The sequence below is a fragment of the Aaosphaeria arxii genome (genome assembly GCF_010015735.1).
Source record: "Aaosphaeria arxii CBS 175.79 unplaced genomic scaffold BU24scaffold_5, whole genome shotgun sequence".
Lineage (NCBI taxonomy): Eukaryota > Fungi > Ascomycota > Dothideomycetes > Pleosporales > Aaosphaeria > Aaosphaeria arxii.
The window spans coordinates 1958519-1980178 of record NW_022983478.1 but is presented as its reverse complement, the minus strand read 5'-3'; the positions used below and the strand labels follow the sequence as shown (position 1 = coordinate 1980178).

Here is a 21660-nt window from a genome sequence, read left to right as displayed (position 1 = left end):
TGGAATATCGACCCAATTCGACCTTGTGATGCCATTTTGTTGGTTGGGAAACTTATACCTTTTCAAGTACTAACAGAAGTATGGTAGAGCATCATGCCCATTGAAAATATCCAAAACAACAGGAAACTACAGAACCCTTACGAGAAGAGACATATGAGTATTACTTACTTAGGTACACATGTACCCATGAGATAAGTAGGCGGCCTGCACGTGATTTAATGAAGGTGAGAGATTATGTGACCCTTTTCCATTGCTCGTACCTGGTCTTGGAAGGAAAAGCAATGCTGAGATGAGGATTGGCGTTTGTTGAGATAGGTCTGCACAATCTTGTATGATCCGTGGTCCAACAACCCGGACGCTCCGATGCAAAGTAGACCGTCTTCGAGGAACAATATAGTCATGTGTAGACAGTGAAAATATGGAGAAGAGAGGGGAAAAAGTGGCACATTGGAAAATAAATCTTTGTACTAGTATAAAAACTTGAGTCGGACACTATCTTGTAGGAAGGGTACCAGTACCTCGTAATACCATACCTAATGTCATTGTACGAGTATGATTGCACGCTAATGTACTAGACTACTCGTAGGGCGAGGCAAAATCAAAAATATCAAAAATCGACTTCCTTTAGCCCTTGGCATGACGTGTGCCATCACATACCTACTGACTTTTGTCAGAAGTCTTCTTCTCACTTCTGGTCACATTTTTCTTTCCTCGCCCGTACTTAATTGATATACCAGTAGTTACTACGATGAGGTACAAGGATAGTTACCGGTTCTAAACGATTGTCGTAGTTTTTCTTCTTACTTTGTAGTACAACAACTTACAAGTACGAGTACGAGATTCTCGTAGTTCGAGGGATAGGGTAGTTAATACTCGTACATAACTATTTGGTACTAGTAGTAATCAGATCTGATCTGCAAATATTACTGGGAGTGGTTTAGGTGACACGAGCAGGTTACAATAAGATTATGCTCAGGTCTGTAACTAGTTACCTGTACGTACCGGTACACCCAGTAGGGTATGATGACGATGCGCCACCAAGCCATTTTCCCGCCTCTCCCCCACATGGCGTAACATCACCACCACATCACATTGCGTTCCCTCGCATCGCATCGCATCGCATCCCGCTCGCCTTGTCCCGTCTGATATCATCGCTCTCTTTCTTACTTGCACCTCGTCCCTCGTCCCTCGTCAGTATCTTACTCGTACCTCGTGACTAACGAGACGCATACCAATAACAATCATGTCGAGTACTAGTACCTCGCACGTAGTAGATGTCCTACTATATCAGCCATCGCTTCTTGCTATAACTATAGAGATATACTAGCTGCAAGATATTGATCGTTCCACAGTGTGAGTTACTCTCCCGACTATCGGTAGGTGGTGAAAAGGATCCAACGCGTTTGCCTAGTGCTCTCGTAAGAATGGTTTGAATCCCGGAATTCCTCTTGCACCTACATGGTACACACCAAGGTACCCATACATCTACAACAGACGAACGAGTTCTAAGTAGACCCTACTACTCGTACCTTACCTTACCTTACCTTGCCTCGTACCTTAACTACGAGTACCATACCTTGTAACCAACCACTACCACCGAGTACAAACGGCCACACCGACCGCCGCCACCACCACAACCAACTACGAGTACTGCCAACGCCCGATAGAGGACCCCATCTCTCCCCTTGGATTTTTTTCCCTCGCTCCCTTTCTCACACACACTCTCTCTTCTCAGAACTCTACTCTCACCTTTCACCTCTCACCTCCACCTCACCCTCACCCTCACCCTCACCCTCTTTTAGCGCCCTGCCAAACCCTTCATCAGCTTCTTCTTGAAGACGACAATCTCGTTGTCTACATCACCTATTCACCCATTTACTTCTCCATCTTCTCCGTCCTAGTCCCTCCTTACTCGTCCGCTCACAATTCACTCCCATCCTCCTAAACTTGCCTGGCCTGGCCTAGCCTAGCTACGCACGTAGCATAGCGTACCTGTATTGGTCCTCGGATCGGCAACCCCGATTCATTATTTGATCTGATTTGATCCCCTCTCATCCGATCTGATTCGATCCGACGGGGACCTCCACACTCGATCTTATCTAATCAATCACATCCATCCCATCCCAATCACCTTTTAACTCTTTCCTGCCACCCACCCACACCCTCACCTCACCCCATCGCTCGCTATCTCATCTCGCCCTTCACTTTCAATCGTACAGAGTCTCCCTCTCTCAGTGCCACGCTTGGCATATCCTACAAAGGATAGAGGTACACACTTTCTCGATTGACTTTGTGCACCTCTCACCCACATACACACTCTGTACTTGCATCCTTCACCATGTCCGATTTGGGCGAGAAAGCTCCATCCTCACCAACCGATCCCGATGTTGATCGCCCCACCAGCGACACCACCAAACCCCTGTTTGGAAGCCAATCTCCCGGTGTCGCTCGCATTGAGGCTCTCTCCGCCCATATATCTTTCTGGAATCGAGTGGCCATCTTCTTCAGCGTATTCCTGATTGCGTATGCCTATGGTTTGGACGGTACACTTCGATATGTCTATCAGGTACCTATCTCTCAACCTCTCTGCTTCTCTAGCATTGTATGTGTTAGGAAATTGACAATTACTCCAGCCTGAAGCAACCTCATCTTACGCCACACATTCAACTTTGGCTACCATCAACACCATTCGTGCTGTAGTAGCCGCTGCGGCCCAGGTACGAATGCCCTTACTCCTACCTTAACCCTTCTAGTATATTCACATACTTACCAACTGCTAGCCCACTGCTGCGAAGATTGCCGACGTCTTTGGCAGAGTAGAAGTCCTTTTCGTATCTATCTTCTTCTACACGCTCGGTATGTGTGCATATTCTATCATCTGAGGGCTAGCTAACCAACGTTGTGCAGGATCCATTGTCGAGGCTTCCAGTAGCAATGTAGAATCGTTCGCTGCAGGTGCGGTTCTATACCAGATTGGCTACACGGCAGTACTCTTGCTTGTCGAAGTCATCATCGCTGACACCACGTCTCTGCGCTCTCGTGTGTTCTTCTCCTATGTTCCTGCTTTACCATTCATCATCAACACCTGGGTCAGTGGAGATGTAAGCGCAGCCACCCTTAAGGCTACCACCTGGCGATGGGGCATCGGGATGTGGTGCATTATCTACCCTGCATGCGCCATTCCCTTGATCATTTCCCTGTGGTGGGTCGGTCGGAAAGCAAAGAAGGCGGGTGCGCTACGAGACTACAAGTCACCTTACCAGCTGCATGGTGGCAAAACCCTGGTCCAGGCGCTCTTTTGGCAGCTTGACGTCCCCGGTATCATCCTTCTGATCTGTGTGTTCGGTTTCATCTTGGTTCCCTTCACTATTGCTGGAGGGGCCGCCTCTCAATGGGGCTCGGCAAAGGTCATTGCTCCGCTGGTCATAGGCATTCTCCTAATCCCAGTGTGGGTCATCTGGGAAAAGAGAAGTCCTCACCCCATGCTTCCCTTCCACTTGATGAAAGATCGCGCGGTCTGGGGCGCCATCGGAATTGCCGTCATGCTCAATTTTGCATGGACTTGTCAAGGGGACTTTCTCTACACCGTTCTGATCGTCGGTTTTAACGAGTCCGTCAAATCCGCCACACGCATCACCTCCTTGTACAGCTTCGCTTCAGTCATTACCGGAGTCTTACTGGGCATGGTGATTTTCCGAGTGAGAAGGCTCAAACCGTTCATTCTTTTCGGCACCTGTCTCTTCATGGTCGCTTTTGGCCTTCTGATCCACTATCGTGGTGGAAGCGGGCGCGACGTCCACAATGGAATCGTTGGCGCACAAATTTTGCTTGGTATTGCTGGCGGCTTCTTCCCATACCCAGCGCAAGCGTCGATTCAAGCAGCAACGAAACATGAGCGTAAGTGCAACTCAAAACTCAGACACGTAAAAATGCATCCACATGCAGCTAACACATCATACAGACGTCGCCGTCGTTACGGGAATCTATCTTGCCTCCTACAACATTGGCTCTGCTTTGGGCAACACAGTTTCTGGTGCTATTTGGAGTCAGGTGGTGCCCGGTATGCTTGAGCAACGGCTGAGTGCAGAGGATGCCCTAGCCTGGTATGGGTCGCCGCTCATGACATACTTGAAATATCCGGTCGGCACTTACCAGCGTGACGTGGTCATCGACGTGTATAGACACGTCCAGCGTCTTCTCTGCATCACAGCAATCTGTCTCTCGGCATTGCTTATTTTCTTTGCCTGCACCATTCGTAATCCGAGGCTCGGGAAGGAACAGAGCTTGCCAGATGCCGAAGAACGGTCAAATACCAGCACACCAGAGGTTGAGGCTGTTGGACACGATAAAAAGTCGCTGTTCACTTATTTCAAGCGCTAAGTTCCTGTAGGCGTCCGAATCTTATGAATGCCAATATGTACCTGTCGTTGTCTGGATTGAACACAGGTGAGCATGGTGAAGGTGGTTTGGACATGTAAATGGACTTGCTTGGAGCAGGCGGATAAAAATCACAGTGAATGTCTCAGCCTTACGACAGCCCTTCTGGCTCGTCAATCAATCAATCAATCAATTAATCACAGTAGTCATCGTTGGCTCCGCCAGTTGCCCAGCATCGGGATGTGCATCTCCTCTCTTTTCAGAAGGAGATTGTCTCTAGATAGGTCTAAAGTTTAAGGTATCTAGTGGAGCCTTGGAAGGACCTTCTCTTCAGTAAGTAACAGCTTTAGAAATGCTTGCACCTAGCAAGGTTGTATGTATATTGTTTGGGAGCAGGCAACTCCCCTAACATATTCCAAAGACATAGCAACAGCCGTGTATGTTGTAGTACAACATTGAGGGCACGAGTTACAAAATCTGGCTTTCCAAAATCCATTTTCTGATTGTTTTCAAAACCATTCCACCTTGTTTAGCCCGTGGTGATGCTCTTGGCTCCATTGCCATCAAGGTCGGGATGTTTGGTCCATTTTAGGTATAGATGGATAAAGTGGGCACAAATTTCGCGCCTTGTGACTTGTCATTGCAAGTAACTATGAGGACATGCTGTACCTACTTAGGGTTCTAGTTAACACTCATCAATTTAAATTACTAACAGTTACTAAAATGATCCTACTGCTGTTTTCTTTTTTCACCTCACCCAACGAATCGGATTTACGTTCGAATAATCACAATGTGGTGGCATGTGTTGGTTGTGCGGAGCTCCATCTATCCAGCTGCACCTCACACAGAATGCTCCCACCGCCAGACTAATCACCGCCTTAGAAGGAATAGCGAGAGTAAAATACAAACTTCCTTTTGGAAAGTGCTAGGTATATTGGTTTGTCAGAAATATTTTTGAGGGGCCCACGAGGGAATGCCAATAGACGGTGAGGCCGCTATCGCATGGCCGCGCCGTAACCTCTAACCCGGCAGACGGTTGGAGACGGAACTTGTACGGAAATTTTGGAGCTGGCACAGGCGATAAATATGCCATCCCTTCGTTGGCGAAGCCATGCCAACCAACCATAATCAGGACCCTTATTCGTCTACATCGTTTAAACAATATCTCGTACATATCTACTGCTTCGATCGCACTGCGGGGTCTCGAAAATGGCGAGGCAAGTGCTTCATATAGCCATGCTCAATGCGGACGTGCCAGTCCCCAACGTTCAACCACGATGGCCCTCCTACGGTTCTATATTTGCAAACCTTCTAACGAAAGCTGCCAATCGTATTGCTCCAAGCATACGAATCGAGTCCACCGAATACAACGTACACTTGGACGAATATCCACCGAGCCTATCCAACGTGGATCTCCTTATCATCACCGGTGCGGCGGCTTCGGCATACGACAATCTCGACTGGATACGAAAACTCGATGGCTACGTCCGCGACGTATATGCGAATCACCCACACGTCAAGATCTTTGGAAGCTGCTTCGGACACCAGCTGATAGGCCAAAGCCTTTTGAAGGAATTCCGAATTTACGCCGAGAAGGACCCCAACGGCCATGAGGTCGGTGTGCAGGCCATCACCCTCAGTGATGATTTCCGTTCATCTTTTCAAAATGCCCCAAGGAGTGACAACCTCCAAAACCCTCTTGCCGTACCAGAGGTTGTGCGCCTTCAATTCATCCATGGCGATCACGTCAAAATTCCCCATGTTGATGCGTTGCCTCCTCGATGGGTGAATCTAGGGAGTACCGACCATTGTGCAGTGCAAGGGCTATACGAGCCTGGAAGGGTTTTCACCCTGCAAGGTCATTTTGAATTTGACAGATTTGTCAACACCGAGGTTCTGAAGTATTTTGCGACACAGGGTTGGCCAGTCGCGAAGAAGGAATATCTTGAGGCCGTTGATGCAGATGATGACTCGGAATTGGTAGCGGAGATGGTAGTGTGCTTTCTACTCGAACTATCTTCCAGTCAGGGGAATGAATCTTTTACAAAGGCTGGAGGATTATTGACACCTCCGCTGATTTCATGATCACCGACGTTGTGGTATCACTAAACCTAGTGTACGAGTAGGTCTTGACGTTAATGGGGCTGTCGTCCCCAAGTCATACATCTGGTTGCATACATTATTGGCGTAGCTGTCGAATCCCCCTTGTCCAGTTTTTGCTTGACACGTTCTCTCATAGAATCAAAGATATGTTATGAATTAACCGCGTGTTTCTATCCTACGATTGGGTGTCCCACTTCGATCTAATCCACGTTTAAGAACTGTCAGGCCAGTCTATGAACTCAACGAACAATTGTAGCATAGGGTGAGGTTACGAATGTAAGATTAACAGTTCTCTCTCATAATCGGGAAATGCTAAGTGCTGAACACCTTTACGTACTCCACGCCTTTGGTTCAACCGTCACAGCAGATAGATTTTGGCCCTACCCACCATCCCTCTCTTGCCATTCGAGATAAACTTGGGGCGGGCTTTTGGTTTATGGCGCGGTCTAGAGCCACGGAAATTGACACTAAATTATATCAGGCCAGAATTGCAACTTCTAAATTGAAATCTACTGATGTCCCTCATGTATGTCTTATGGCTGGTAAAACAGACTCCTGCATTTCGTATTCAACATACTTCCTGGAAGATTCTCACGCTCTCGAATAGTTCGGCATAATGGATCCATACAACGAAACCATGTAAGCGAGCCTACCTGATGCTCCCTGGTAGATTGAAATCAATAGTACCTAAGAATAAATTGCGATACACAATACCGCGACTTGAGCTATTGCGGTCCTTGCTTTCTAGTAGCCACGTTAAGATATCGCCTTTTTTTTCTACAAACAACTACAAGTCACAAGTTTCATCATTTCATTGAAAGCTGAAAGCTATGCAAAGACAATGTGGACAGTGCAGTGAGTTTAGGGAGCAAGAGGATGACCTCAGACCCTCTAATGGAATTGTTGAAATACGAACATTTCGATGTTATATGACGATTAGATGTGTATCATTATTAAAAACTTCAGAAAGCTGATTAGTGCTTTCGTTAACTACTAATGGGAGTGACATCGGCAGATCTATAGTGGGGTCCCATAGAAGCCTTTTCCTGCAAGCATGCAAGCAATGGTGCTGCATCTCATGAAAAGCTTGTCTTCATAGAGTCCTGACCCTATTTAGAGATATTCTATATGGATTGCAAATGTTGTGGCGCATCTGGCCAAAGTCTAAGTATTTGCATGGAAGTTGGAGTAAGCGTTGACATTATCCGGTTCCCAGAAGGCATGATCTCGGCTACACGTGCAATATGGCCATGATTGCAGAATCATATGAGGCTTACATCAGTAATATCGTCATAGACAACTTGGGGATAGCTTTGTATACTAGAGATGGTATCATTCTAGCGTACGGGGTCGTGTAAGTATAAAATATGCTTCACAATCCGTGTTGCCCAGAATTCACAGCGATCCTTACCTTACTCTGTCTCTATATCGTTTACTTACGAACCATTAATAATCGCATTGCACATACCATCGAACATAAGAGACCCCCCAAGTTCCCAAAATGCGGCTCTGTGTGTTCTGGGTGTCCTTCACCGTTGGCTCATTGTTCGGGTTGCCCTTAGCCAGCTGCGGCAATACGGAATCCTCTTCGATGGCATCCGCACACAACATATATCTAGTGACCTGTAACAATCGATCCGGGTCTGATTCTCCCGGGGAACGTGCATTCTCAGCGATTGCCTACTTCCGAAATCCCATCAGCAATTCCACGAAGGAAGATGACCGAGCTCCGAAACCTGACCGATCCGCCATTGTTAGTGATCCTTACGAACCATGGGAAGGAGTCAAATGGCGACTTAAAGTTTGGAGAGACAAGCTATTCGCGAGCGATATAAGTGCAGACGCAGCAGCTAAACCCAAGGGCACGCCGACCGGTACCGTGAAATTGGAGGATGAGGACTACGTTTGCTTCCGTGATGGCGAGACTTCAATTAGAATTAAAAAGGAGGAAGATGAAAGTGGAATCCTAATTGGCACTGTTGGTAAAGTCGAATCCGCTAGGGTGACTTGTGTTGCGGATCACTGGTGTGCTGGCTTGAATATTGGTAGTGATTGATATCAGAACGCAAGGAATAGTCCATCTGCTGTCATTGCATCAGACATATCACATGATATATCTTCGGTGAGATAGTACGAGTAACGAGCTTTGGATAGTGTGATGGCGTAAATTCGGGGCGGTTACGAATGAACTTTTCAATCATGTATGAACTCTGCTGAACTGGGTGACATACATGAATGTCCCAGAATGGGTCGAGAAAGGTTATCATGATCATTCTTCTCAGTCTCCAGTCGGAACAGATGAAGTGGTTACGGTCATGCGTTTGAATTATTACGCACACTAGGCCGTATCGATAGACTACCAGAAAGGTTTAGTATTGGAGCTCATTGATGACGCACACTGTGAGATTGCTTAGATCGTTGCATTTGGGAGCAGTAATCTTGATTCGTTTCCAATCGTGAACGTTTTAAAGAAGTCACATGCACACGCGCATACCTACACGCGTACACACATTTCACTTGCAATTGTTTCCTCGTCTGATGCCATAAAGAGCTATATTCTATTTAGGGAGCCCATATCTCTTAGCGACAATAAGTAGCTGGTAAGAACGATAAGAGCGGGAGGCTTTAGGGTCGAAGTATTGATCCACGAGAGCTACCAGTCATGCTCCTACTTATGCGCAGATCAGGTGGTCCATTTCCATGCGGAAGCAAGTCCATAGAGTGACATTATCTTGAGCTAACAGTTGAGATTTATTGCTATTCATCTTAGAACTCAGATTATAATAACTGGAATATGACATAACTTACCGTTGGCGTAAAGAGCATAGGAGTCAGCGTTATTCAAAGCCTGACTTGCAGAAAGGCGTGAGGCAGCTGCAAAGCCATATGCTAAGTCGTCGGTTCCTGGACTGTATACGCCAGGCGCATGTGTTTCCTCGTGAAGGACTGTTGTGGCCTTGTCCTGGCCATGGCACTGAGAGGCCAGATCTGGGAGCTCGTTGAAGAAAAGAGGACAATAAGTAATAAAATCTTGCGACGGTACCGTGTATGCGAGAACGTTCGAGGAGCAGGCTGAATAAGGATCATTGCAATTAGTCGAAGTGGCACTTCCGGATCCTCCACAATCAGCAGCAACGGCCCGCAACCGGGCGCTCACGGTACTCTTGGTGCTAGAAGATGTCGACTTGAAATAGGTGTCCAGCTTAGTCCCCGCAGAAGCCGCTGAAGCGGCAGCTGAGGCAAGCTTCTGACAATTGGAGAGTGCCGTCCTAATGCTACTTAATTTACTTCCACTGCAGTTAGATCCGACGACTGTTCGCTTGATAATTGCCTTTGGAACGGACGCTGCCTTTGAACCATCGATATTCATTGAAAGCTTGTTGGAATGATATGGTAATGCGCCCACAAGCTCAGTCGAATCGTCTTCGGCAAACGGAAGAAGGCCTTCGGCAAAGACTTCGACGGCACCACCTGCTTCAAGTGAATGAACTGCGGCCATTTCGGTAGTGAGCTCTCTTGTTTCGCCAGTAGCGAGCCGTAAAAAGTTGTTGGGTTTCAATCCGGAGGTTAGAAGCTGCAACTTGATACCTTCGAAAGGTAATTTATTGGCTGATTTAAGCTTAGACTTGGACATAATATGAGGGATCGTCATGTACTGACCACCACCGGGTGAGTAAATAGTTACTTTTTCAACAGAAGTATCCTCGTCTAAAAATGTGCCTTTATTGAGGAGATTCAGAGTTCTATCGCCATTGTTGGTGATTGTAATTTTGACTTCAGTGTTTCCAGAAGCAGTGAGTACAATGTCCAGTGGTGTGCCACGCTCGTTATGGCTGAAAGGTGTTGCATAAGCGTATGTAGCGTACACGGCAAGGTATACTTGTATGAACGCCTTCATGATCAGAACGTGTACCCAAGTCCTGGAATTTGAGTTGGTGTTAAAAAATGGTTAGAGATTTCCGGATTGATAGATCAATACACGCAAAGATTCATTTCAAAAACAACAGTGCAAATCATCTAGGTTTTATAGAACCCTTCCCGCCCATGTAATCATCGGGAAGTAACATGCTATACTACCGCTAACATCACCAGTACCAACGGATAAAACAGATCATGAAGCATTGCCAATTTAGTAGAAATTGGAAATTCAGCAGGGGACAGGCCCATTTTCATGCCAGGGATCGACATGATATGGACTCCGGTTTGTGTTGACATGATTCCATCAACTCGGATTGGTTATATTGTATGAAACACGGTGACGATGGACGATTCTCTCTCCTAGGCGGGGATGATCCCAGTAATATGCTTCGAGTACAAGCACATATTTAGATCTTCAAACTTCGAATCAAACTGAAGGGCAATGTCTCGCCAATGAACACATGCTCGTTCATAGACGTTTTGGGATGTTCCTCTGCATGAAGCACCATCGGCAAGTAGATTGTCTCTGTTTACATGAAATGCATATCGCCTGTGCCTTGGCACTGGCAGGGTATCAATTTGATTGCTAGTATAATCTTGCGTACGTGCTGCCTTTCCATGATCTTGTCATTATCAACTATCCTTTTGTTTTACAGCGCTTTCGTGGATCTAACACCATCGAGGGTATGACGGGGCTCGCTCACAGTCTACACAGCACCGATGTACACTTCAAAGCTGAATGTCAATGTCTCTAGAGTGTCATAGCACCAGATATTAAACTGTGAATGCATCACACTAATCGAGGAGTCTCGATTAAAGTTCAAGATGTCGGTATATAGTGATGATTCACAGTGAAGTCAAAACATGAATATCTCGACTCGCTCACCATAACAGCTCATCAATTTCGTCCAAGACCTCAGCAGGAGAAGAGTCAATTGCTTGGTCGGGTTTGATGCAGCTGTGTTGCAAATTAATGAGATGTTAAAAAGGCCGATCTCCTCCATGCGTGGAGGCATGAGTATCAAGATCTGTAGCCAGCAATTTACTGATCCATGCCGGGAGTCCTTTGCTGCTGGCCTAGAGTTGCATCTCTCAAGGTGACCGCTAGAAACGCTGAGACCAAAATTCATAGTGCAGCGACAAGCTAGACTGTTAAGGAAAACTGGAAAAAATCATAGATGATATATCTTGACGCGACAACAATAACACCCATTCCTTATCTTGCGATGTTCTGTTCTGCCTGACGTAGATCACAATCCTTGCAAGATTGGGCAGGCCGGAGGGTTGGAATGCAGCGATCCGCATGAGACCCGGCATGGCATTATCTTTGTCGCCACGGTATTAATATAACGAACCTCTCTCATGGGATGGGATCTATCATCCAGCCATGTCACCCCTGGCGCAACCGCTGCCCCACCATATCTGTTGTTGACTTAGCCTTAGGTGTGAATATATTATCTTACTCGTAAAGTACGGAGTATATTGTAACCCCACAATCGTAGTTGAGACGCACCAAGAACGTTTGCCACTGTCCATTTGAGTTTGTACGCATTAGTACAGTCAATAGCCGACCACTGCTGCAACGAATACAAGTCTATATAGATGTACGGTACTCCGTACATGTCCCTGAATGCATACGTATCTTTATAATTTACATAGGTAGTTACATACGTATGTGTAGTTCCATTGCCCCAGGCTTGTCTCCCTAGCTTACCTTACGGCCCCGCAGTCGGCCATAACTCCATTATAGGCAGCTGAAAGTGGGTGCTACGGTGCTACCCGGTAGAGTGAGTATGGGCATGTTACATTTCCCTATTAAAACTACTGGTGATTGCTTCCAATTTACCATGCACACATACATAGTCTTTGACCAAATGAACGTTCTCCATCGTCTTCGGAGTACATACTCGAATTTATCCATGTAGCGCTGATACTGTGTGAGTTGTGCGTTGGTGTACAATAAAACCAACCCTGTCCCGCGCTCTCGCCAGTTCCAGAGTAGGCTGCGACCTACGACCACGACCACGGCCACTCCACACGCCTCGACATAACTAGTTACCTGGGTAACAACAAGTTCCAATGAACACTCGTACCGCAGCTATCGCCGCGCTCGCCATCACCATCTTTGGTGCACTCTACTTCGTTACCACCGCTCCAGCAGGCAGTTCTTTCCACATGTCTTCTTCATCCTCTTCCAGCGCAACCACCGTGCCAGGTATCGAATTTAAGCTCTCACAGATATCGCGCTCTCCACCATCAATCCTCGTAACCCTGAAGAACCACAGCCCCTCTTCAACATACACTTTGCTCAAATGGGGCACACCTTTAGACCCTCTCGCCCAGAACTTGGGCGTATTCAAACTCAACAACGCCGATACAGGAGAGGAGGTTTCGATTGACATCATCAAGATCTCTAGGAAGATGCCGCCGCCACGCGACGCTCTCGTGACTATCATGCCAGGCACGGAGGAGTCCACCGAAGTGATATTTGACAAGCCTTGGATGCCGAACACAAAACCCGCGAAATACAACGTAAGAGCAGAGGGACGATTCATGGGCATCTGGGAAAAGAGTGCAGATGAAGTGACCGACGACGAACTTGATGATTATTCTGCCGGGCCGCTTAATGGCCGTTTGTTCAAAACCGAGGAGGTCTTGATGTTGGTTCAGTAGGAAGGTACTTTTAACTCGGCGCCATCATAAACCCCATCAGCAAGGATTATGTGGGGAAAACGAAGCTGCGCGCCAGCTTGCTTACATCTCTCGCTTGCACTTAAACAAGCCTCTTCAGATCGTCATAAACCAAAGAACCACAGCGGCGATGATAGTGTATTGGCCAGTTTTTGTACTTTCTGTTCTTCCCCCCTGGTTTTTGTAGTGCAGCGTCACAGTCGTGACTGGGGCAGCTTGGGTAGGGGTCTTCCCTATGTCTGTAAATGCATCTAAGGTCATTGTTAATGCGGCGTTTCTTTGGAACGCTCAACCTGAATCCTACCTGTACGTGACGAAGCCGTCTCCAAGGGCTCTCCTAGTACATCGAAACCTGCTGTGACCGTGACCAATTGCGTAGACAATCCAAATCTCACTCTGGCGACGCCTTCCTCGGTTAGAGGAGGGAAGCCACTTGCGCTGTATCGTGCGGAGCAGTATAGGCTGCTGGCATCAAAGGGATTCTCTGTAGCTGATGGTCCTAATGATCCGCTCATGCGTTGACATCTAGTCCAGTACTCTTCCCCAAGAGTTGTGCCATGCTCAACACCCCAGGTCCCATTTCCCTGCGTGATTGTTTGAGAACGGATTCCCAAGCTTGAGGTGTCGCAAGGATCTCGCGAGAGAGGATCTGGTGTAGGCCAGCTAGTGGGTTGCAAGCAAGTCATCGCAAGTGTTGTTATTTGATCCTCAATTGCAACTACGGATGCAAAATAACTCGCTGGGCCACGATATGGGGGAAATATGTGCTCAAGAACCGACACCTTGGTGGGAGTCGACGTCGTTTTTTGAGTATGACCGAGCGGTAATAGTAACAGCAAAGCTAGAAGGGGAAACATTGTGACCTCGCTGTTATTCAGGGGAGTTCCTTGGAGTGGCTGGATATGTCCGGTTCTTCGTCCTGGGATTTCGATTGCGCTTATATCTGGGCACCTGGGAGAAAAAGACAAAGACAATGGATGTTGGCGGTAGGAACAAGCAGAGCGGGCGACACACACAGAAGTTAGCGCGAAGAAGACAATTAAATCAGGAAGAAACCAGTGGACATTATAAGAGTCAAGTGAAGGTAGGGGGGTTAAGGCCGCCCGAGAAGGATCAGGCGTGCACCTCGCGTCTCGGACACGTTCCGTATGAAACATTACTTTTGATTGCATTTATCAAGGTCAATTTGATCTGCTGTTTCTCATGGGCCACGCTGAAGTCCTTCTGAGTTGGGCCTAAAAAAGGGGTCTCAGCCCATCACGGTTCTATAGGCGTGACGTCTGCACAAGTCCGTGGCACATTCGCCCAATCCATGATTTCCAAAGGTAGACCGACAAGGAACGCGTACAAGAATCTAGCGGCGATTTCAAGGGATTCCATATACTTGGGATTCGGATGCACGAACCTATTATAGCATTTGAATTAGGGATGAATACTTAGCTACATCCTTCTAGGCTTTCCGATGCGAGGTTGTGCGGGTAGCTCTTCAACCCCACTGAAACCTTTCCTCGTCAACTCGGGTTCCTTCCAACCAACATCTCTCGATCCAGGCCAGGCCAACAAGGCGAGCGAGCCCTGTGATGTCCATGTTTTTTTCATGTTTCAATGAAGCCCCGTCATCAGGAACAACCACATGTGTGGCTCCCAATCTTGCATCAGTAATTCTCCCACCCCCAAATTCAATACGATTCGACGCAATCCGAACGCTCATATCCCAACCCGGCTTTTCGCATTGACTAAAATAGACTCGCATATTGGTGAAAATATAATTCTGCAGTTCCTTAAGTGAATGTGCATGCGATCCAAGCTGAGATATGAATTCATCGCGATTGAAAGCGTTCTCATCCTTTGAGGGCATTCGGCCAAGCATATCTCGCAACTCGTCCACGTCATTAAGGTCGCGCGTGTATGAATCGCCGTTCGGATCGACGTTTGCTTCAAGCTCCTCTAGATCATCATCGCGAAGATAGAACATGTGTCTATTTGGCTCAAACGGAAGTACGTAAGGGATTGCATTGGTGTCGAGAGAAGCCTGCTGGATGCAATCAGAAATCCAAATGGGTTTTACAATGCTGATCGTCCCACGCTTCTCTAAAGAGGATACTTTGACCAGGCGTTTATCTGCGACAACGACCAGATTATTTCCATCGGAGTCCCGTTGAACAATCTTGCCTCCGTTCGCCTTCACCATGTCTTCAAGATCTGATTTGGTCCTCTTCACAGGCGATGTTTGGTCCGTCATGATGAAAAACTCCAGACCTTGGAATAATTTTGTCCTGGGACCAGCGTAAGGCGCAGAAATGTTCCCACTACCGGCAACAACTAATGGTTTCTTCGTAGTTCTTGGTCTCTTCCTCCTGGACTGTTCAATGTTAAACGCCTTGTTTCTTTGGTCCTGTTCCTGCTCGGCTGCGGCCTTCAACTCCATGAACTCTGAAATAGACAGGGCATCTGCCCACTTTTTGTCCGTCCTGAGTTGCTTGAAGCGTGGGAAGCGCAATGTAATGTTCATTCGGAACTTATCGCTCGCTTCTACACTGGCAGCTTTACATTCGAGAACCACGGATTCGCTGGGTCTGATCCATTGATCTGGTCGTTCATGTTGGCGATTTTCCGTATGCCCACCTAGTTCAATGAGATGTGGGGGTCGTTTCTGATCCCAGTCTTTCCACTTATCTTCCGTGCGACCACGTATGGCGGCATAGTCATCCCGGCTGAAGCCACCACCGACTTTGAAAAAGGAGTGAACTTTCTCAAAATCAGGGTCACCTTCCACAGCATGTTTGTTGACAAGCAGCCCGCATAGAAAGCTAGAATGCACGCCACCTCTGTGGCCAGAGCCAAAATAGCCACCGACCACAACGCAATCAAGCGATTCCCCAAACTCATCCATATACTCTGGTTTTACCTTGACCCAATCGTCGTTGCGGTCGTTCAGCCGATACATGGAACGAGGATTCTTCAGTACTAAGCCTTCTGATGCCTCTGCAACAACTTTCCGCAGCTGAGGCTCAATTTCGTTGGCATTGTTGGCCTCTATGTATGGATGAATCTCAAGTCGCCGATGCACACCCTTGACCGCAGACTTGAGAGCATTGCGTCGGTCACGAAGGGTATAAGGGGTAAGCAATTTGTCGTTCAGGTAAAGGCAATCAAAAACCCGGAAAAGGGGACGCTGGCCTGTGTTCGTACCGTTCCTATTCTCTTTTTCGGATATGGCGGCTGTTTTCAGAGTTCCGAACCCGACTATGTGGTCAATGTCCATATCCCAAGTGATCATTTCCCCGTCGAGGATGATGTTTCGCACATTTGAGCCGAAAGCTTCCTGTATGAACCGCGTGAGTGCGCCGGCATGTTCACCTTCGAGATGCTTTCCGTAAAGATAGGCATAGTCTTTGGCCTTTCGTGACCAGAAACCGAACAGTTTCCCCCCAGGTGCATCATGATCTTCGACCATGTGGAGCTGAATGCGTTCTCCGTCAAGCTTCTCCTCGATCCAAAAGGTATTGTCCTCCAAAGTAGGCTTTAGCCTGGCCACCATTTTCTCGAACGAGCCAACTTTATTTTGGAAATTTGCTAATTGTGGCTGGAAGCACTGCATAAGTGTGATTCCTGTATTGTCACCGTCTAGCCTAAGATCCGGATCGTATAGCTCCCAGCAGACCCGACGGAGATTGGAGGAGATATTAAAGAGAACTTCGGCATCTGGATGCCAAATGTCCAGTATGGTTTTCTCGGTGGCTCCAATCTTCATCTGGCGCAGAATGATACGTATGAGCCAGGTCAGTTCTTCCGGATTCATCCTTCGGTAGAACCTTTTGAAAATGCTGGTTTGTTGGTCCTCGCCACCGACCTGGGATAGCTGATCAAGTGTGCTATTGACTTCTGCGATAGTCATATCTCCTACGCCAGTTTTGAGCGGCCTTCTCGACAGGACTTCGAAACAGCGGCCAGCAAAATCTCCCGCAGATGACGAAGCTCGATCAAGCCGGCTCGGTAGTTTCCAGTTGATCATACTTTTAGCATCTTCGGAGTCTTTGTTGATCTTGGTGACTTTGATAAGGATTTTGGCAATTGCCTTCTCTTTCAAGCCGTACATTGCTCGGTCTCTGTCCTTGTCGGGTATTATGAGCCGTATAGCGGGGTAGAAATCATTCCCTACTTGTTTGCGCCAGTTGGCCACGAATCGCTCGATGATATTGCGTTTCGCTTCCTGTGGCGAAGTGGTTGAATGCCCACTAGGACCTTGCCGCCGACGTGCACCCACGGGCTTTCGGGCTTTGGTTGCATCGAGTAATGGATTGAACAGCTCGGTGAACAGACAATGAAACGGCAGAGTCTTGTGTAGATTCTTAGGCCGGTTTGGATAGTTTTGGTCGAGGTCGTGATCGTCGCCATACATGAGTTTCTGCTCCTTTGCGGCATCCGCATCTAACATGCTCAAATCGTTGGACATGATGCTGGTAGGCGGAGTTCAATTCATCGAACTCAGTTCCTTTTTCTCAACGATATCTAGGAAGTAGGTAACCTACAGGCACCTATTTATATACTGAGTACCTCATGCATCGCTTTCCAACTGTTCAGATGTAGTTAGGTAACTATTGCTAGACGATCAGGCAGCTGTCATCCATCACCTTCAAACGCGGTCGCGGTGTCACCTGTTGTTCAAGGCTAATCTCTAAATGGAATAGCCCGTATTACATCCCAGGCACGAGCTTAGAGAGCAAGCCAAATGTTACGCAGGCCTCGCACCTAACTACACCTGTACCTGCACTCTCCTGAATCTCCGCTTCTACCTCGTTCAGTATTGTTTCGATCGTTTATAGCTGTCAGCCCAGCTTGTCGTCTCTTGGACCATTGCACTCGTGCTGACAATTTACCCACAAAGCGACGAGTGAGCAGACCCCGAAGCCTTTGGAGCCCATCTACTTAAGTCCGATGGGGTCTCGATGACCTCCGGATCTGATACCCGCAGCCTTCCTCAGGTCCACCACACAACAGGCGACACACAATTCAATGTGCGCGATGCAGCTCTACGGGGCGCGTCATCTGCTTTTTCCAAACCGCCGGTAAAGCCTAAGCCGCAAATCAACACCTATACAGGAGGAAACAATGGCGCACTGCTTGCTGCAACCAAAGTAAGCACATCGGTTCCGCGCCAGGCTCCTCCACAAGCCAGCACTCCATTAAAGAGGGATTGGACTGGTAGCAGCAATGCGGGAAGACCAACATCATCTCCAATGCAGCTTTCCAGCAAGTCCAATAGCTCTGGCACATTGGGTTTACCTGAGGACAACTTGTTCGATCGAACGTCCTCTCCGTCGAACATTGCTGCGAAGTTGGCTGCCGCAAGGTACAGCCCTATGAAACCTGTTCCGCCAGCATCCGCAACGCGCAACTTGGATGAACACAACATGGACGAGCAAGATATCTTCCCTTCCGCGGGCCATGTTGGCCATGTCCTATCAAAACTAGATACGAAGGTCTCTAATCATCCACCATGGCCCGAGCAACAAATGACGACCAAGCCAAATGTCAGCCCAGCGCATTCGTCGATACATAAGAACTCCCCGGCCGATAACAACCTTGCATCGTCCACAACCTCTCTCATGAACCTATTCGAAGGAAATGCTCCCAAGACGCCTCGCACTCAACAGCCTTTGCAAGTTTCACACCGAGCACCGCCTGTTGTCAAATCTCCAAAGCCACAACGTAAAATCCAATTGCCTCCCGAGCCACAACCCGAGATGGAGGTGCAGAGAACAGACAGGGAAATACCTCCGGCAGTCAAGCCTAAGCCAAGGCCAAAGCCAAAGCCAAAGCCCATGCTTGATGGACCTCTATCGAGAAAATCTCGAGAAATGACAGCAGATATTCCCCAGCTGCGAAAAAGTTCACGAGGTGAATCTCCCAATGTGCAGAAAACATTCCAATCGGCGGCGGTTACTGCATCGCCACCCCCTCCACAGCCTGCTTCCAAGGGGTTGCGTAAACTATCCAGGTCATTTGCAGGGGATACAACACCCCCCGCTTCACTTGCCAGGCGCCTGTCAACTTCAATGTCAATGGCGAGCTACGAGGATCCCTCATCGCCTGCTTCATTTGTATCTGCTCAAGAGGAACAGGATCCAAATGAAGAGCGAAACGAAACGCGAAACAAAGAAGTATCCGAGAAAGTCAAGCCTGATCTCCCACCTCCTCGAAGGTCAAGGCAGCCTAAAGTTGAAGGCGAGCAAGCAGAACCACAAATGAAGCCATCATCCCGTCCCCCGAAACCTTACTCTTCAGGTGGTCGCAGCCCCTCAATACACATTCCTGAGCAATTTCCGCGTCCATCTTCCACATTCGCCTCATCACCCCCAACAGATACCATATATCACTCTAACTATCAACGCGAATCTGTGAAAATAATATCGAAACACATGACCGGAGAGTCTCTTTCAAATGCGATTGTTGGCGCTGCACTCGCATCTTCTCGCAACGCCTCTCCTAAGCCACCGTCGACATCCACCACGCCAATACCAGCTCAAAGACATCACCATCACCACTCGCCGTTTCGACAAGATCGGTCGCCTTCACCCACGAAACCAACAGGCAAGTTGCGAACCACTTTGCGTAAGGAACCCTCGTCATCATCAGATGAAGATGAAGGCGATAAGTACAGGAAGAAGGGCACTAGAGTCATGGGGATGCGAAGAAAACACCCGAACAAGCACCACGAGGGAGATAGAAAACGTTGGCGCGATTCGATTACTGAGCGTGAGCGAAAACGCTACGAAGGTGTTTGGGCAGCGAACAAAGGACTTTATGTGCAAACAGGAGCACGGCAAGCTTTGGAGGATGATTCCACCAACGATGTTTGCAATCTCGTTACCAAAGAAATTTGGACGAGAAGCAGATTGGCCGATGATGTGCTGGAAGAGGTTTGGGACTTGGTGGATGGCCGTGGGATAGGCCGATTACGAAGAGAAGAGTTCGTGGTAGGGCTTTGGCTAGTTGATCAACGCCTAAAAGGGCGCAAACTCCCCCCAAGGGTTAGTGAAAGTGTATGGGGTAGCGTGCGAGGTATTGGTGGCCTCAAGGTCAACGTGTCACATAGGTAGTGCTCTCAGTTAGTTGTTCACGTCCTGCGAAAGTTATACCCATATAGAATTCGAAGTACCTATGTTGCATTGCCTTGAATTATTCTTCCAGACTTAGATTTCCTGCCATTTAATTTTGCTGCAGACTAACCAATCCTGCCCCTCTCACAAAGTTCGACATCGCCCAGAACGAACCACTGAAGTCCAAGTCGTACCAATAATTGACCGCACAACATATGCCCTCCGATGAGCATGTTTGTGATACTTTATGATACCACAAAGCAGGCAGGTACAGCATGTCTCCCTCAGACAGCGTGACCCTCAGCGGCCGAGAGTACGGGGAGTAAGTGGTTCCATTCTGTTCCCTAGCATCAGGATCCCAGGTAGCAAAAGGGACGTATTCTTTCGGTTCATCAATCTGTACAATGAGGTCTTCTTCGGATAACTCGATATCTCGAGGCTTGTATGTTGCTGCGAGGAGGCTTTTCTCGTTCACACAAGGACTCTCAACTGGCGGAAGGAGTACGAAATGCTTTTGGCCTATGATCTGGACGTATATGTTTTCGTAGTTGTCTTTGTGGAGTGCTGTCGTAGAATGAGAATTGCCGAGCCAAAAATTGATTGCATCAGGTTCCTTCTCTAGAGCGACACGTGCAAAGGGTATGGACTTGGGTACGTCGTCGAAGAGTGAAGCGTACTCATTTCTCAGATTGTCATTCTGCGTTTGAGCGTAGCACGTCGGCCCTGCAAAACGACCAGGACACAGTTCCTGCTCCTGGATCTTCTCAAGGACATGGCGAAACGGCTGTTCGATCTCGTGGGGTTTTATGAAAACATGGCCTTCATTCCCGATTGGAAGTACGGAATCGGCATTACCACAAGGTGTACGTGCGACCTTGACTGGCAGGTCCTTCATTGTCGAGCTGAGGTAGTCCGCGTTCCATTTTTGGAAGGCAGGAAACGAACTGGCACCCTTTCGAACAACGAATGGCCTATTCCGAGAGACATAGCGCATAAACTCCAGGGGAGACGGGTCATCATGTAACTCATCGATGATTGTAGGATTGAGGTCGTGATAGGTTTCAATAAGCTCTAAGGTTGGCGGTTAAACCAATACGGATACCCTTACAAGTACTTTGGAGACAACAAGCGACAAGAAGGCGCGAGGACCGAAGTGAAAGTACATGCGTACAAAGGGAAGAGAGGGTAAAATCAGCACCTATTATGGCATTCTCTAAGCCTCCTAGAATATTGAACCCCGTTGGAGCAGGCCTTGCGAAAATCAGTACTCCCCTTCACAGTTAAAGGCCAATATTGCTACACAAAGGTACCTAGGTCTTGCGGATTCGGTCGATTTAAGACCTCGAATGGTCGTCATAGCTTGCGGCAATCACTTCCGATACTTGAAACGAAATCGTTTTCAAAAAATGCCTTTTAAACCATGACTGTTCGGCCTGTGAATTGGGTGAGTTTTTTGTGTGTGCTTCTC

General features: G+C 47.9%; 9 protein-coding genes across 9 annotated transcripts; 5 read left to right on the top strand and 4 right to left on the bottom strand.

Moving 5' to 3' along the window:
* Positions 1 to 2338: 2338 nt before the first annotated feature.
* On the top strand, positions 2339 to 4380 carry BU24DRAFT_463591 (siderochrome-iron transporter-like protein Sit1; the record flags this gene model as incomplete). The annotated part of the gene is made up of 5 exons (XM_033532139.1): positions 2339 to 2566; positions 2634 to 2717; positions 2781 to 2856; positions 2908 to 3897; positions 3962 to 4380. The coding sequence occupies 5 exons, from the start codon at positions 2339 to 2341 to the stop codon at positions 4378 to 4380; spliced, it is 1797 nt and encodes a 598-aa protein (XP_033383186.1).
* A 1064-nt stretch (positions 4381 to 5444) lies between these two features.
* On the top strand, positions 5445 to 6645 carry BU24DRAFT_423756 (class I glutamine amidotransferase-like protein). Its single transcript, XM_033528335.1, has one exon. It carries the CDS (start codon positions 5587 to 5589, stop codon positions 6460 to 6462), a length of 876 nt encoding a protein of 291 aa, XP_033383185.1. The 5' UTR covers positions 5445 to 5586; the 3' UTR covers positions 6463 to 6645.
* Positions 6646 to 7981: 1336 nt separating this feature from the next.
* Positions 7982 to 8536, top strand: BU24DRAFT_482377 (uncharacterized protein; the record flags this gene model as incomplete). Its single annotated transcript, XM_033533236.1, has 1 exon — positions 7982 to 8536. One exon carries the CDS (start codon positions 7982 to 7984, stop codon positions 8534 to 8536), a length of 555 nt encoding a protein of 184 aa, XP_033383184.1.
* A 589-nt stretch (positions 8537 to 9125) lies between these two features.
* BU24DRAFT_442081 (uncharacterized protein) lies at positions 9126 to 10378 on the bottom strand (the record flags this gene model as incomplete). Its single annotated transcript, XM_033530500.1, has 3 exons — positions 9126 to 9237; positions 9289 to 10089; positions 10141 to 10378. 3 exons carry the CDS (start codon positions 10376 to 10378, stop codon positions 9218 to 9220), a joined length of 1059 nt encoding a protein of 352 aa, XP_033383183.1. The 3' UTR covers positions 9126 to 9217.
* Positions 10379 to 12266: 1888 nt separating this feature from the next.
* On the top strand, positions 12267 to 13412 carry BU24DRAFT_423755 (uncharacterized protein). Its single transcript, XM_033528334.1, has one exon. It carries the CDS (start codon positions 12478 to 12480, stop codon positions 13069 to 13071), a length of 594 nt encoding a protein of 197 aa, XP_033383182.1. The 5' UTR covers positions 12267 to 12477; the 3' UTR covers positions 13072 to 13412.
* Positions 13353 to 13946, bottom strand: BU24DRAFT_410544 (uncharacterized protein; the record flags this gene model as incomplete). The annotated part of the gene is made up of 1 exon (XM_033525995.1): positions 13353 to 13946. The coding sequence occupies one exon, from the start codon at positions 13944 to 13946 to the stop codon at positions 13353 to 13355; it is 594 nt and encodes a 197-aa protein (XP_033383181.1).
* A 364-nt stretch (positions 13947 to 14310) lies between these two features.
* BU24DRAFT_423754 (ATP-dependent DNA ligase) lies at positions 14311 to 17699 on the bottom strand. Its single transcript, XM_033528333.1, has one exon. It carries the CDS (start codon positions 17543 to 17545, stop codon positions 14576 to 14578), a length of 2970 nt encoding a protein of 989 aa, XP_033383180.1. The 5' UTR covers positions 17546 to 17699; the 3' UTR covers positions 14311 to 14575.
* A 141-nt stretch (positions 17700 to 17840) lies between these two features.
* Positions 17841 to 20269, top strand: BU24DRAFT_371635 (uncharacterized protein). The gene has a single exon (XM_033524471.1). The coding sequence runs from the start codon at positions 18039 to 18041 to the stop codon at positions 20190 to 20192; it is 2154 nt and encodes a 717-aa protein (XP_033383179.1). The 5' UTR covers positions 17841 to 18038; the 3' UTR covers positions 20193 to 20269.
* On the bottom strand, positions 20231 to 21633 carry BU24DRAFT_423752 (Clavaminate synthase-like protein). Its single transcript, XM_033528332.1, has 2 exons — positions 21503 to 21633; positions 20231 to 21443 (listed from the first exon to the last, which is right to left on the bottom strand). The coding sequence occupies exon 2, from the start codon at positions 21184 to 21186 to the stop codon at positions 20302 to 20304; it is 885 nt and encodes a 294-aa protein (XP_033383178.1). The 5' UTR covers positions 21187 to 21443; positions 21503 to 21633; the 3' UTR covers positions 20231 to 20301.
* Positions 21634 to 21660: the final 27 nt, after the last annotated feature.

Coding starts and splice junctions, on each gene's coding strand:
- BU24DRAFT_423756 (XM_033528335.1), top strand. CDS start 5,587: ATGGCGAGGCAAGTGCTTCATATAGCCATGCTCAATGCGGACGTGCCA.
- BU24DRAFT_423755 (XM_033528334.1), top strand. CDS start 12,478: ATGAACACTCGTACCGCAGCTATCGCCGCGCTCGCCATCACCATCTTT.
- BU24DRAFT_423754 (XM_033528333.1), bottom strand. CDS start 17,545: ATGTCCAACGATTTGAGCATGTTAGATGCGGATGCCGCAAAGGAGCAG.
- BU24DRAFT_371635 (XM_033524471.1), top strand. CDS start 18,039: ATGACCTCCGGATCTGATACCCGCAGCCTTCCTCAGGTCCACCACACA.
- BU24DRAFT_423752 (XM_033528332.1), bottom strand. CDS start 21,186: ATGCGCTATGTCTCTCGGAATAGGCCATTCGTTGTTCGAAAGGGTGCC.